The sequence below is a fragment of the Armigeres subalbatus genome, chromosome 3 (assembly GCF_024139115.2).
Source record: "Armigeres subalbatus isolate Guangzhou_Male chromosome 3, GZ_Asu_2, whole genome shotgun sequence".
Lineage (NCBI taxonomy): Eukaryota > Metazoa > Arthropoda > Insecta > Diptera > Culicidae > Armigeres > Armigeres subalbatus.
In genome coordinates this window covers 83,202,344-83,217,185 of record NC_085141.1, presented here as the reverse complement: position 1 = coordinate 83,217,185, position 14,842 = coordinate 83,202,344, and the positions used below count along the sequence as shown (strand labels likewise).

The window sequence follows — 14,842 nt, the reverse complement described above, 5'->3', positions numbered from 1 at the left end:
AAGCATTACCCTGGATTTATGATAGTTACCATTCTTTTGTACTTGTAAGGTCAATGGGAAAGCGCACGATGGTGTGACATAGGTCACTAGTGCCATAATAACCAGCGGTTGGAGTTTGCACAGGATCAATACGGCTTGCAAGACTACATACTTGGCCTGGAAGGTATATCTCCGGATTACAAATTGCTTCGAACAAGTACGTACGTTAAATATCAACTTACCATCAACTGGAACTCGTTGTACAATGGATGTACCATCCGTACGATAATGTTTAAACCCCATACCCCCAGGATGATCGACACAACGATAAATGGAACGAAGTAGAGAATTATGTAGTTGAAATTTGTCTGAAATAGGAAACGATTGAAATCAACAACATTCGATCACAGTACGGATACAAAACATACCGCATCTTCAACGTAAGCGATGTTCAATCCAACAAAGAGCAAACTTTGCACAATTGGCAACTGAAGTATGAGTAGCCTGGTGAACAGCAGCCGATTTCTGTGCGGAAGATAAAGAAACGTACTATGTTGAATGAATTTCCATAAGTTGTCCATTGGAATAGAGCTTACTTGGTAACGGACGATCGCTGCAGGAATGGTAAACAGCAACAACAGGGTGGGGTCCTGGCATTGAAAGTTTCCGTGTCACTCGACCGGATGAACGCTTCTTCACCGCCGATGTAGTCTACTATTAAGCTAAAACAAGAAATGGAAGAGGTAGATTATTTACATATTTTTTAGTAGAATCTTGTGAAACGTAAACAATATTATGTTTAATTATTCGTTTATTTATGCAGAAGTGAAAGTTAAAGCCATGCGCCCTAAAATGACCCTACAGACAGTATACTGTCATTATAATGAAGTCATGATAAGATTTTAATGAAGGAAGATAAGCTTAGACCACCCGAGACCATCGCACGCAGAAGCTCTTCTTGTTTGTAGATTTAAAATTTGCTCACAAGATCCGGAGTTGTTCCTGGTTTTCCGAGGGTATGTAAAAAGGCATTTTTTTCTGCTTGTCATTTCATGTGACGGTTACTTTCATCATGTTTTATGCTCTCCCCAGAAACTATAACTCATTTGCTGACCAATGCTGATTGCAGATCAAGAATCCGTCAGGAATACTCAGATATATAGCCATTCCCACGAGAAAACGGTTCCGGAAATAAGATGAAATGATAACAGATAATAATAATGCGTTTATGGGTATCTAACTTCTTGGCTTTGCGAGAGGATGATTTTAGAAACATTTCCAGGACGACAGTGTCTACTGCCTTCATTATACCAGGTTCCAGGTGCTTTTTGCCGATTTCGTGCGCTTTTTTAATAGCATCTTTTCTGTTGATTTTTTCGCTGTAGTTTGTTTGGAGAAGACGTTAGATATGAAAAGAGCCTTTTTTTTTGAGAAAATCTGTGAAATGATTAATCCACCTAAAAGTGAGATAAAAATTTTGCTTAACCATCGAAACCAGATGTGAGCCTAGTGTCTTCAGGAAAGTTGTAGCACGAAATCGGCAAAAAGCAACCCTGTGCATTGTGAGGACTTGGCACTAGTAAATTTATGTCAGGGTTCGGGTGTTCTGTGAAAATGACACTCGTTTAGGATGTATGGCCCAATGTCGACCGGTTTTCACACGAAAATAACCATATCTCTGCGTATTCCTTATGGATTCTTGATATACAGCCAGGTCCACAAAGGAGTTCTAGTTTTTGGGGAGAACATAAAAAAATGATGAAAGTAGTAGTCACATAAACTAGTTTCTGCGTGTTTTATCAAAACCGGATTTTATTTTAGGCAAAGTTATGCTGATTTGAATTGAAACAAAATTTTGCCTATCTTAGCCTTTTTTCTAACTCCTGTACTGCCCATGATCGTTTGTCCATCCTCCCCACAAACTCAATCATTTCCAGTTAACCACAGATAAGCAAGATAGTGTATTTTTGCCTAATGTAGTTTATTGCAAGCCACGTTTGCTTTAGCTGGTACATCTGTATAGGTTCGGTCACATAGAATTGGAATGCAGTGTCATCCACGACATTATAAATCGATGCTATACTTGAGTGGAATTAGTGTGCAGAACAACAGCTGGCCTCCTCGGATGGTGATCCAAGCGGCATCAACGAGTAGGTAATAACAGCGGCTCTAGAGAGAATATTGATACACGGTCGGGTACGGGGAAACTTTCGTTCTCTGGGACTTTCCTTTGGAGTAGGATAGTTTGGCCTCCGCGAACTACATGCGTAGACCGCGAATCAACTTAACTTAAGGGCTTAAGGATACAGCAAGGCAAGGCAAGTTTAACGATAATATCGAAAGTTTACAATTTACATTACTTTTGATTAGTTTCTATTCAAAAGTAGATATATTTTACTTGATATTCAGTAAAATTTTCCTAATCTCAAACCTAATTTTGGGTTCTTTAACTAAACCACTCCAATACGTTACTGGGCGTTAGGTCGAATGACAAGTGAGAAATGAGCAGTCTGAAGTGAGAAGCAAGAAGTGCAAGTGTGCAGTGGAGGAGAAAAAAGTAGTGATAAGTGACAAGGAAGACGAGTGAAGGAAGAAGGATAAAGTAAGAATAAAGAACAAAAGAGAGAAGAAGAAAAATGCAAGAAGGAAAAAGAAATAAGAAAGAAAAAAGAAGGAAGTATGAAGAATGAAGAAAGAAGGAAAATAGAAAAAAGTAGAAAGAAGGAGGAAGAAAATGCTTTAAAACGCCTTCTTCTTTATTAGGAAAAAGGAAAAAGGAAAGATGAAGGAGGGAGAAATGAACATTGAAGAAAGAAGAAGGAAGATGGAAGAAGGAAGGACAAAGAAGAAAGAAGAAAAAAGTAGAAAGTAGAAGGAAAAAAGAAGGAAGAAGAAATAAGGAAGAGGAAAAAGGAGAAAGGAAGAACGGGAAGGAACATGGAACAATGAAAAAGGAAAAAGTAAGAAAGATGAAAGAAGTAAAAAAGAGTAAAGATGAAGGAAGGAAAAATTAAAAAAGAAAAGTTAATTATGAACAAGTAAGAAGGAAGAAGAAAGAAAGAAGAAGGGTAAATAAAAGTCTAAAAACAGGGTGTCTACTACCTGGAAAAACCTGGAAAACCTGGAATTCTCAGGGAATTTCTCCCCACCTGGAAAAAACCTGGAATTATCAGGGAATTCCTGACATAATCAGGGGAATTTCAATACCCGGTGATCATGAGTGAAATTCTCGCAAAAGATGAAAAAATCCTTAAAAATATTTGAATAAATATACCAATCAAATCTATTGAAAATGTAGTGAACGTTAATGGATCGTTGTTCCGCCAAAAACGTTTTGCCATTTTCTACAGAATTCCTGGAGAATTTACGAAGCCATTCTTGGTGAAATCTTGGAATTTATTTGGGAAATCAATTAGGGATTGCTTTGTAAATTCTGTTGAGTATCCCCTCGTAAATTTTTTACGAATATTTAAAAATGCTAAATTAGTTAGGATTTTGTGAAACAATTCCTGGAGGAAATTCCAAGGGAATTTCGGGATCAGGTTTCCAAGGAATTATTCAAAGAAATCACTAAAAGAGTGTTCATAAAAACGATTAGCAATTTCCTCAATTATTTCTGGAGAAATTTCCGAAATAAAAATCGAAAAGAATTCCCGGAGCAATTTCAAAACGAATTTCCGGACGATTTTTTGTATGGTTTCTTAAAGAAATCCCCGAAAGGAAACCTGAAGAGATTTTCACAAAAAAAGTGTGTAGTCATTTGTGAAGCATTTTTGCTAAAGGAATTCTTGAAAGAATAGCCGAAGGATTCCCGAATGGATTTTCCAAAGGAGTCTCTAAAGGTATTCTCGAAGTATTTCCAAAAAATTCTTAAAAGCAAAATATCCGGAAAAAACTCCTCCAAGTGTTTTCTAAAGTTTTCCTTAAGATACTTCTGAATGAGTTCCTAAAAAATCCCAAGGAATTCCAAAAAAATATCCGAAGAATTTTTCGAAGGTTTTTACAGTAAAACAGTAATAGAACGCTAGTGGCACTGTAACCATTGAAATTATTCTGCCGAAATTCGCTTCAATAAGCTATTCAGATTACGATTAGATTATTTATCGTAATAAATATCGTGTTAAAGTGGAAAAATTAATGTATGGAGATGGCATCAGGTTGTTGTTTATCATGATACTTATGATCATTAATGGCGTAATCTGAATAGGCTATAACTTGGCCGTTTAACACTTATAGTACCGGTACCTTGGCTGCTAGGTCCAAGCAAACTAGATGTTGGTCACGCGAACAGGTATAAGGACGTTAAGCATAGGATTAGGCATAAAGGATTTTAAGGCATAGGATTTTAGGCATAAAGGATTTTAAGCATAATATACCCCAAAAATAGCCCACGGCATAAAGGAAGGCATTATGCCTAACGTCATGGACCCAGCAATCTCATATTTTTGCATCAACACATTTCCTGAAGAAGTTTTCGTAAGAAGTTCTCAAGGATTTCCTGAAGAAATTCCCAAACACATTTCCGGAACATTTCCTTAAAAGTTTTCTTAAGTTTCTTTAAAAGAAAAACAGCTGAAATAAAATTCAAAGAGCAAACTTAACCAATATCCGAGGGATTTTCAAAAGACATTTTCAAACACACACCTAAAGGACCTTAAAAAAATCGTAAAGGAATCGCCAAATGCATCTCTAAAGGAATTTCCGAACCATTTCCTTTAGATGTTTTCTAAAGTTTTAGCAACGAAATTTTCAAATTAAATCCGGAGGATTTTCCGATGGAATCTATGGAGAAATTTTTAAAGGAATACCTGGAGGAATTTCCTTGTGATTCCTGAAGGAATTTTGATTGAATGGCTTAAGCAATTTCTGGGTGAACTTGCGAAGGAATTCCTGGAGGAATTTCTTAAGTAATTTACAACATTGTTTTGTGAAGCCACCAAAATATTCTTTAAAATAATATTTTTCGCAATATTTACTTTTTTGAATTGATCTTTTGCTGCTAAAATCTATATATGGCACGTTTGTTTTTGCCTGGAAATTAATGTAAAACACCGGGAAAAATCAGGGAATTTTGTTTTTACAGATGAGTAGACACCCTGAAAAAGGATGAAGAAAAAAGCAAGAAGGATGCAGGAAGAAAAAACAAGTTCAAAGAAGGCAGGGTGGCCACCGAACCGGGAAAAAACGGGAAATTGATGCTACCGACAAAAAAAGCGAGAAAACCAGGAATTCAGGACATGAACCGGGAAAAAATAAATGTTTGTCAACTTTCAACATTTTTTGATAACGTTTATAAGAAAAAAAATTACCCTTTAATGTTCATTACTCAGCCGCATTCTAACTGAATCCTATTTGATTTTAGCACATGGTGTGTGATGTGAGGTGCAAACAATAAGTAGATCTTTTCCTCCAGTTCCAGATCCAGTTTGTGTTGTCACTCAAAATATCTTTAGTTCATTTTGTTTTCAATATCGAATGACATCTTTTTCTTCTTTTTCTTCTTCTGTATACATAAAAATGAATTTCAGTCTATCTGACCCTTATTATTTCTTCTTCTTCTTTTTTTTTCTTCTATATACTTAAAAATGAGTTTCAGTCTATCTGACCCTCATAGACTCGGAAACTACCGGGCCTATCTGCGTAAATTTTTTTATGCAGGGGTTTTTGGGGCCGGAAAAGGGTCTTAAGATGGTTCCTCGAGAGCTAATCAAGCAAACAGAACCAAATTTAGCATTTAGAGGTTTTTGAAAACAAGAATGTTTCTATGATGGTTCGAGGCCCCTTCCTGCTCTAGAAAGGGAGGATCCTATATAAATAAAACATTAATTTATGCATAACTCGAGAACTAATCAAGCAAATGAAGATGAGCTCGGTGGTTTAGTGGTTACCGCTTCTGCCTTATAAGCAGGAGGTCGTGGGTTCAATTTCAGGCTCGTCCATTTCCTACTTTGTATTTCTATCTTAGTTCTTTCTGTGTTTCACGTTCTACCAAAACAATTCCTACTGTCATAACCTTCCACACAATCCCAATCCCTCCCGTGGCACCTATCAGAGGTCGTAGAGTTCTCTGCATCTTTCTTAAGTAGGTGGCCAACTAACCATCCTTCTCCTTTCTCAGCATTCGCAAGGACGTGACCAGGACAGATCTCGACTATTGGAGAGTGCATTGCTTACATCTAAGAGGTAGTGATTAGTCCCAAATCATTATCTGTGGTGTGGTAACGGATGAAAGTGATACTACTCTCGTACAATAGTCTTGGCTTGTACCACCTACGAATTTGTGCGAATTGCTCAATGCTAATGCTAACTCGAGAACTAATCAAGCAAATGAAACTCAAGTTGGCATGTGAAAAAAAGAAGTTTTGACGTTTGCTTTGTCAAAGAAATTGAATCGCAGAGCAAACGTTAAAACATAAATTGTTAATCTCTATATCTATATATCTTCTTCTTCTATAAACATAAAAATGAATTTCTGTCTGTCTAAACCTTATAGACTCGGAAACTACTGAAACGATCAGCGTGAAAATTTGTATGCAGGGGTTTTTGGGACCAGGGATGGTTCGTACGATGGTCCGAGACGCTCCCCGCTCTGAAACACTAATATCTGCATAGCTCGAAAACTAATCAAGCAAATGGAACCAAATTTGGCATCTGGAAAAACAAAAAGATTTGACGTTTGCTCTGCCAAATGAATTCGAAACGCAGAACAAAAATTAAAACAAATTGTGAATACAAACTGAATGTTTTTGCTAACTAATTAATTTTGGGCGAGACGAAGTTCGACAGGTCAGCTCGTTATTCATAAATATTGTGTTATGAGGCAAGCATAGAATCGAATATCGAAATATTCATTCTTTTGAATGAATGTATTCAACATTATTCTTCTAATGTCCAAGCTTGCCTTTAGGCGAGTTATTTCTATTATTTTTTGTAATTTTCGGTATATATATATACCGATATCGAAAACAAATGAATATAATTAATAATATATATTTAACACATGTTCAAGAGTTGTTTGGAATTATATTTAAAAATTATACACATAATTAAAAACTGGTCATTTTTTAATACTTGATTTATTCTGTACGTATTTTGTGATACGTGGTTCTGTTTGTAATATTTGAAATTGTAAAATATCTTTGGTTCATTATTTTTCCACAACTAACCTAATATAATGGAAAGGTATGATAATGCACGATATACTCTAAGATAATTTTCTAACTTGTTACTCGGAAAACAAGGAATAAGTTCCAAAACATTGAAAATGATAACATTCTAGTATTAAATGGAAACGTTCGAGCTTTTTGATAATAACTCCAAGATTTTATTTGAATTGATAAAAAGCTTTAAAATAGAAAAGAAAATTCTATAAATTAAAAATGTAAAATTTATTAATGTGAGATACCTCGGGGCAAGTAAGACTTAAAAAACCCTAGTTCAGTAAAATTGTCAACGCATACTTATAAAACAGGGGTTTATTTTATAACAAGAGACAATTGTGTTCTTCTTTACATAATTTTGCGATAATTTGAAAAGCTCATCTGAAACAGTTTTATTAAGATCAAACCGAGAGCTGAACACTAAAAATACTATACGTTTTACTGATTTATGTAAACATTATGTTCTAAGAAGGAAGAACCACACTATACTGGCATGCAATGTCCATTGACTCTGTCAGAAACTTTCGAAAGTTTTGCAAACAAGAAAAACAAATTTACGAATGTTTTGCAACTAAGAAAAGAATCAAACCATTGTAATTAATGTCGATAGTAATGATAATGCCTCCAGTAACATTTTAGTTTTATGCTGGTTTTATAGAAATCATGCAGAGCAAATAATAGTTTTCAAGACCGTTATTAAACCAAAAATGAACCTGGGGGAGTTACAGGGTGCGGCAGAAAATAATGCGAAAATTGGTTCTATTTCTTTTAAATTCCATTTGAACTGCTCCAAGCAATAATCTCAACATTTTCGAGTTCAGTTATCATCATAAGGTCCTTTCAAACAAATTTACTAAATGTATGCTTTATTTTTATTAATAATATCCTCAAGAGCTAGAACACGTTTTTCGAATCTAGTTAGGGGGTCACAAATCTTTCGACCAAAATATCTTGTTGTTCTTCAGCAATTGTTGGGTCGATTGGACGTGTGACATAGCGCTCCATTATGCAGTAGACAACGTTTTGATCCTTGGAGAATTTGGCCTTCCCCAGGGAAGCACTTGGTCCTTCAAAATACCGATAAACAATTCGGTATTGATTTTAACCCTAACATCAATGAAAACAGGCGGTTTCAAACCGTTGGACGCCCCCAAGCCAAACACCATGACAACAGACGGATTGTTTTGGAATTTAAACTTCACATTCTCAAAAACAGCCGCAATTTTCTTCGGTGGAAATGAACCGGACCGTGCGGCCGTTACCGTCAGCATCGATGCTGAAAAACTTTCGCGTCGAAAAACAGGATTTTAGTTTGTTTCCTTCTTCAACAAAGAAAGCAATCTTTTTGAACGAGTCACTCGTAGTTCCTATACCCGATCCTTAATCAAGTGGCGTTTCACTCAAGCTTTGGAAGGTAAATTCAATTCTTTGATAATTTCGCATGCATTTCTACGAGCAATCTTTCTAGGAGCCGATTTGATCACGTTTGACATACGTGCAAATCTCGGACGTCCACTTCCCGGCTTCCGCTGCTTAGACCTATCATGCAGAGACATTTTAAGGCGATAAACTGTGGCCAAAAGCCATCCTGCCACTATAGCAATCTCATTCGGCATCTTCTGGGCGAGCGACAATCTAGTAATCACTTCTTTTGGGTACATTTTTACAAATTTGCAGTACAACAATTACAATCTCATCAATTACAAAAAGAAAGAACTGACTTCTCACTCCTAATTTCCCACCATTCGACCAAATGGCCATTTGGCCTAATTGCCTGATACCCTTCAATACTAGAACATGAGACAACAAGTAAATGCGTTTGCAGGGCTTACAATAGTTATTCTCGTCGTATAAAGAAAGCGCTTTATTAGACTCCTGAGCTGAAATTATTTGCTTTGTTACGATTTCTCAGCCCGATATGAAACGCATGATTGCTACGATTTGTCTAGGGTTGTTTTGATTATTTTTCGATGACTCGTTTGTCGAATTTCTGCTTTTCCCAAAGTGCTAAGAAAATATTATTTATACAGTCGCCTCTCTACATCTCGATATTGAAGGGACCATCGAGATAAGGAGAGATCGAGGAATGGAAGGAAAATTGAAATGGGTGCTAGATTAAAAAATGCTCGTTGCTATGAAAAACGACAACAAAACAAATGTCATCTCTTGTTGTTCATGTGTTTGTTATTGTCCAAAAATCGTCTAGTAGCCTAGAAATATGAATATATCGACATACGGAGAGAGAATCCTGAGCAAAATATGACCAGAACACATCGAGATAAAGAGATATCGAAATAGGGAGGTTGTCGAGATGTAGAATGCTCAAATGTATGTAAATCGAAGGGACCGAGAAAACCATCGACATAGGGAGAGATATCGAAATATAGAACATCGAGATGTGGAGAGTCGACTGTAGTAAAGGGTGAATGTCTAATGGAGGTAAGTGATTGAATGAAACGTTTTACAAACCAAACCTATTCGACAGCTTACGCACTATTCTTTGTTTGAATTTGGTATGAGCTTTGAGGACGTATTCGCTCAGTATAAACCAGCGTATAATTTAAATACCATATCAAAATGCAGCAGCTATTGGGGAAAGGTTGATTTCGGCCGACCATTTGTGAAAAATGGAGTTGATTAAAAGAGAAGTTTATTTGAGTCTGACATGAGTTAAAGGTTCAAAATCAGATTAATTTAAAAAAAAAAATTCAGCAGATATAGAAAACTTTATACAAATGAATTTAATTCTGTCTGGTAATTAACGTGGAGGCGTATAAGCAATTCTTCGACGTTAACTTGCTTAGCTTGCAATTGCTTAACGACAATCCGAAAGTGCAGCTTATTGCTAAGATTCGAAGCCTATTGTTAACCCATAAGATACCAAAGCTTAGTACAATGCTGAGTGCTGTCGAGATACTGCTAATAATATTAGCACCGTAATAGCCAATCTGGAAAGGTTTGCAATGGTCTGCGCTCCGTCAATTTCTCAATTCTGTTCAACAATAATTTGACAGATTACTAGGATGAGGAAATAAATAAGCCCAGTCGTTGACAATTTTCGCAGAAGTCTAAACATTGATGGCACAAGCAATATAGTCTCCATCATACCATTGCACGACGCGACACGTATTCGGATTATTTGCACAGCATGCCTATCACGAAGATAGTCGCGCAGCATGACGATTTCCGTCGTCACTTCTTCACATAATAGATTGCACGTCAACATAGACGGAGTGGTTAAAAACATAATGGCCTGTCAACTAAACAAATAGTAAGAATTGAGGTAACATAAATGTTTCAATAACATTTATAACGTCTTCGTACGTTACTTCAAATTCATTATAACAAAGAATTAATAGAAATCTTCGCATGGCAGCTGCCGCTTGAAGAATAATGGTATGAATTCTTCGTTATTCGATGTCGCCCTGGTTTCAGGACGAAAGCTAACGTCGTACGCGTCATTGACGACTGTGGCTTCCAGTGTTGCGACGATGACTATTGTCAGCCCTGGTTTCACTTTGTGGAAAAGGAAAAACAAGCACTCACATACAGACATCAATTCAATTCTTGTTTAACAAACTCATTTTATGTGGAAAAATCCAAAAAATCATGAATTGGAATGCAATTTTTCTAAAACATTCACATATTATTCTTTACCCCCCTAACGCTGAGTAGTCAACTTTACTAGATGTGCTATGGTGTAAGATCTACCATGGTCACATTTCACATTGTCAACTACAGGCATATCTTGACCCAACGAATACCTTCTAATACCTAATACATCCAACTCGGTGGTACTTATGAGGGTGTCACTGAGTCGGGGGCCTCTCATTAAATAAGTACTACATCAACACTTCCTTCCGCTCCCAAGTTACGGTGAAGATGGGCGTGGACAGAATCCTCATGCTGTTGTGATTTTTGTCTTAGCTTGAAATCAAGGACCACACCCACCATGATTTCAGATAGCAGTCTGGATAGGGATTTCAAAAGCAAAACATGAGTATCACTAGTATGAATTCTACTAAGTACACCGTAACTATGCTATATGCTATGCTTAAATTCACATATTATTCTTTATCTGCATACATTGGCATAGAATTATTAAATGGGCCGAAGTTATGTTTATTTTTCGCGTTATAGAGTATGAAAATGTTAAGTTAGACTAATTTGGATATGAACACCAAGATGTGACAACACAAATCAGTTTTCTGTTTCATCTATCTATACATATATTGAACAAAGATGTAAAAAATGAGAGATCATTCTGAGGAACCGATTTGTTTTCTTGATAACTTGTGGACGCAAAAAATTGTATCAGATAATTTACCAATTTTTTGGCGAAACAAAGTTCGCCGGGTCAGCTAGTATTTCTATAAACAAAATATGTTATTTTATCATTCTTCCTGTTACAGCGTATTTATGAAAGACAATATAATTCGCCAAAAATCGACCAAACTTTTTGAGACCTATCAAAAATATATTTTTGGAATGAACCTACATACATCATTATTAGATTACGGCAAAACTTATGTAAATCGGTGGAAAAAAAATTATCGTTCGGCTTCGCCCCACCCGAACTCGTAAAACTAGAAGGCAATTAACATTATATAGGTGACATCGGTAGCCTATTTACCATTAATTAAATGTAATATACCAACCTGTAAAACACGTAGGCACTGATCATAAAGTAGATGTGCGAAGCGGTGTCGCAAATGAAGTACGACTTGGGGATAAGTGTCGATACAATCGCCAACGCTGTCACTATCTGTTGTCATCACACCCGCCCGTCGTTTTCACCGTCATCATCGTTTTCCACCATCATCATAATCGCGAGCGTCATGCGGAGGCGTGGTGTGTAAAGTGCAACATTTGATTAGTGCAAACAAGTTAACTCGATATCGAATCGAACCCTTTACTTAGCGTACTGACTACTGATAAAGTTGTGTACGGTGGAGGTAGAGAGCACTTACCGGATATAATATCAGCACCATGACGGTTTTGGACTTGAACCGCTTGGGCGTGTGCCGCAGCACCTGTCGGATGTTCTTGCCGCATGCCACAAACGTTGCCAAGCTAAGCACGATGGTAATGGCTATGATCACAGTAATAACCGCGTCCAATCCTGCAGGAAGTTTAATGAAATTGGTTATTTACCAAAGCTGGAGCTATTGTATCATATCATGTTACCATTAAAATATTGAACAACGGTGGGTAGTTCGGTGGGGCAGGATCTGGATACCGGAACCGTTGTTTGGTTATCGGCGTAATCATCGGCCACTATTGAGCTGCCGTTGTCCATTATGATGGCGATTATGAAGTGTTGCGCGGGGATAGTCAGAGGAAGAGTCTCAGCTGGTTCGGCATGTTACCAACACGTACAGCATTACTGAATCATGCTGCCACAACCTGACTCCGGGTGTTGCTGAGGAACAGTCGTCCCAGTACAGGAGTTTTACTGCAAAATGAAGTAATACATGTTAATTAGATAGATTAGGCATGATGGAAATTATGTATATTTTTGTACAACTGCTAATTTGAAATGTAAAAGTTTTGCATATCGACGTGTTCATCCGAAATAATTGTATTATTATGAAAGTCTTTTTGGGTATCTCTTCGATGTCGTCCTGATTTTTTTGTAATGTATTTGCCCTTTTGGTTTTAAGATGTCTATAGTTTCTTGAAACATAACCCGCCATGGACTACACACTGTCTGTTCATATGTAGTTAGTTAAGAATAGGACAATATTTTGAAATGTTTATGCACACACTTCTATATATAATATATTTGGGTTATACTTTAGCGCAATGTGCCACTTGGTTTACGATCAACTGAAACCTCTAGTAGTAGAAATGCAAAAATGTACGTTCTCCCATACTAATTTCCATACAAACTTCAAACGCGATGCGGAAAGCGCGGGAGCAACCAATCGGTCCCAAATTCTGCACAGTTGACGCCCCACTCTAATATATGTACATACACAATAGACTGGCCCAGATTAGTATGGGGAGAAAAAAATGTTGTCGAATTCCACGGGGCACCCCCCAGAATTGTGTCTTTGGGTGAGAAAATCAATCTCTGAAAATTTCAGCTCAATCGAATGCAATGTTCTGTGAAATTGTTCTGTAGCATACCAACTGCCGTTTTTGCAATTCTGAGGTCAATCGAGCAATCAGAACCAATTTCCAGATCGAATGAGTGACGGAGGTGTATTTTCCTATACATTTTGGCTGAAATCCCCATACTAACTTCAAATCAAATGCGCCAGCTTATGCAACAAGCGATTGAGCTGAAATTTTCAGAGATTGATTTTCTCACCCAAAGACACAATCCTGGGGGGTGCCCCGTGGAATTACACAACTTTTTGTTTCCTGGGCCAGTCTAATACACAAGTATGACAAACATCACCTAAATAAGTTGAGCTAATAAAATGACACTTAGATGTGCTTAGTCCTTCTCTGCTGTCATCAATGTACCATTCACATGTACATGAAGATTTTTTTTCGTAGCTCATAAATCAATTTACAGGGATTACAAGTAATTAATTAGTACTAAATGAAAAGAAACAATATATTCCAAAGAATATTTATCGATTTCTATTGCTGGCGTATTGGTCAAACGGGAACGGACAGACAGTGCTATTCATTTAAAATGATGCGCGTTGATTGCTCAGTTGAACAATGTGAACCCATACTGATTGGACACCGCAGGAGTCGATTGACTCGATGGCATCAAATTGGTTGATGCACTATATATCTATATATTTTTGCGTAGTTCGCTCGTAAAATTTATCTCGCAGATCATTCATGTCAGCGTGTTTCAGAAGTGGGGTCAATCTCATCGCAGTGCTTTTATAACTTTGCATTTTTAGAGAGTGATACAAATTAAAGTTTATACCCCCATGACGTAGAATTTTATTTTCCTTGCCAAAATTTATAATTGCTTTGATGGCGATGAGTAGAAGCAATAATCAGAAATATCCAGGAGCGTTTTGACAAAAATATAAATTGATATTGCAATCTAGCAAAGTCGGGAGTACGACAGCTGCTCAAGCCACGACATCAAAATTATCAAAAAAAAGTTAAACGCTCAGTTTGGCCAGAAGGAGGAGTTCAAACCAACTATTGGAAAGTTCAGTTAGTTCTGATTGATGGACGGCACATATACAAAATTATCGACGTCAGGACCTATCGTGGCAGTCACATCGACTCTTACCACTATCTGGTGATGGTAAAACTGGACTCAAAAATATCCGGTACTGCGGTACATATGCTCAGAATCTCGAGGCAACGTTCCCGGAAGAAGGTGAGCTCGATGAGGCTTTCTTGAGGACTGTGTGAGTACAGTTAAAGCAGCCATCAACGACGCAGTGAAGAGCAACGTCGGGTGTATGGGACGAAATCGACGGAACGATTGGTTCGATGAGGATATTCTGGTAGAAAAGGGCGTACCGCGGGCGGTCATGCTGCAGCAATTAACCCGGCAGAACGTGGAACGCTATAGACGGAAACGGAGACAGCAGACAAGTTTCTTTCGGAAGAAGAAACGCCACTTGGAAGAGTGCGGAGTGCGTAGTGATTTGTAGTTCGGAAGAAATAACACGCAAGTTCTATCAGAAACTCAACGCATTTCACGAATACTTTGTGCCGCGAGTCGAGATATGCGAGGATAAAGATTGGAGGATTTTGACGAACGAACGTGTGGT

The 14,842-nt window shown here is 37.3% G+C and overlaps 2 protein-coding genes across 4 annotated transcripts in view; one reads left to right on the top strand and one right to left on the bottom strand.

Moving 5' to 3' along the window:
- LOC134222516 (TATA-binding protein-associated factor 172) overlaps positions 1 to 14,842 on the top strand; it is a 277,075-nt gene that overhangs the window by 58,080 nt on the left and 204,153 nt on the right. The gene's annotated exons all lie outside the window — the stretch shown is intronic.
- LOC134226955 (organic solute transporter alpha-like protein) overlaps positions 1 to 14,842 on the bottom strand; it is a 44,622-nt gene that overhangs the window by 301 nt on the left and 29,479 nt on the right. For all 3 annotated transcript variants that reach the window (XM_062708096.1, XM_062708095.1, XM_062708097.1), the window contains exons 2-8: positions 12,327 to 12,594; positions 12,110 to 12,261; positions 11,798 to 11,904; positions 576 to 701; positions 408 to 504; positions 222 to 347; positions 30 to 156 (exon numbers count right to left, since the gene is read on the bottom strand). In XM_062708096.1, the coding sequence (XP_062564080.1) occupies positions 30 to 156; positions 222 to 347; positions 408 to 504; positions 576 to 701; positions 11,798 to 11,904; positions 12,110 to 12,261; positions 12,327 to 12,438 (847 nt within the window). In that variant the 5' untranslated portion in view covers positions 12,439 to 12,594. The remainder of the gene's footprint in view (positions 1 to 29; positions 157 to 221; positions 348 to 407; positions 505 to 575; positions 702 to 11,797; positions 11,905 to 12,109; positions 12,262 to 12,326; positions 12,595 to 14,842) is intronic.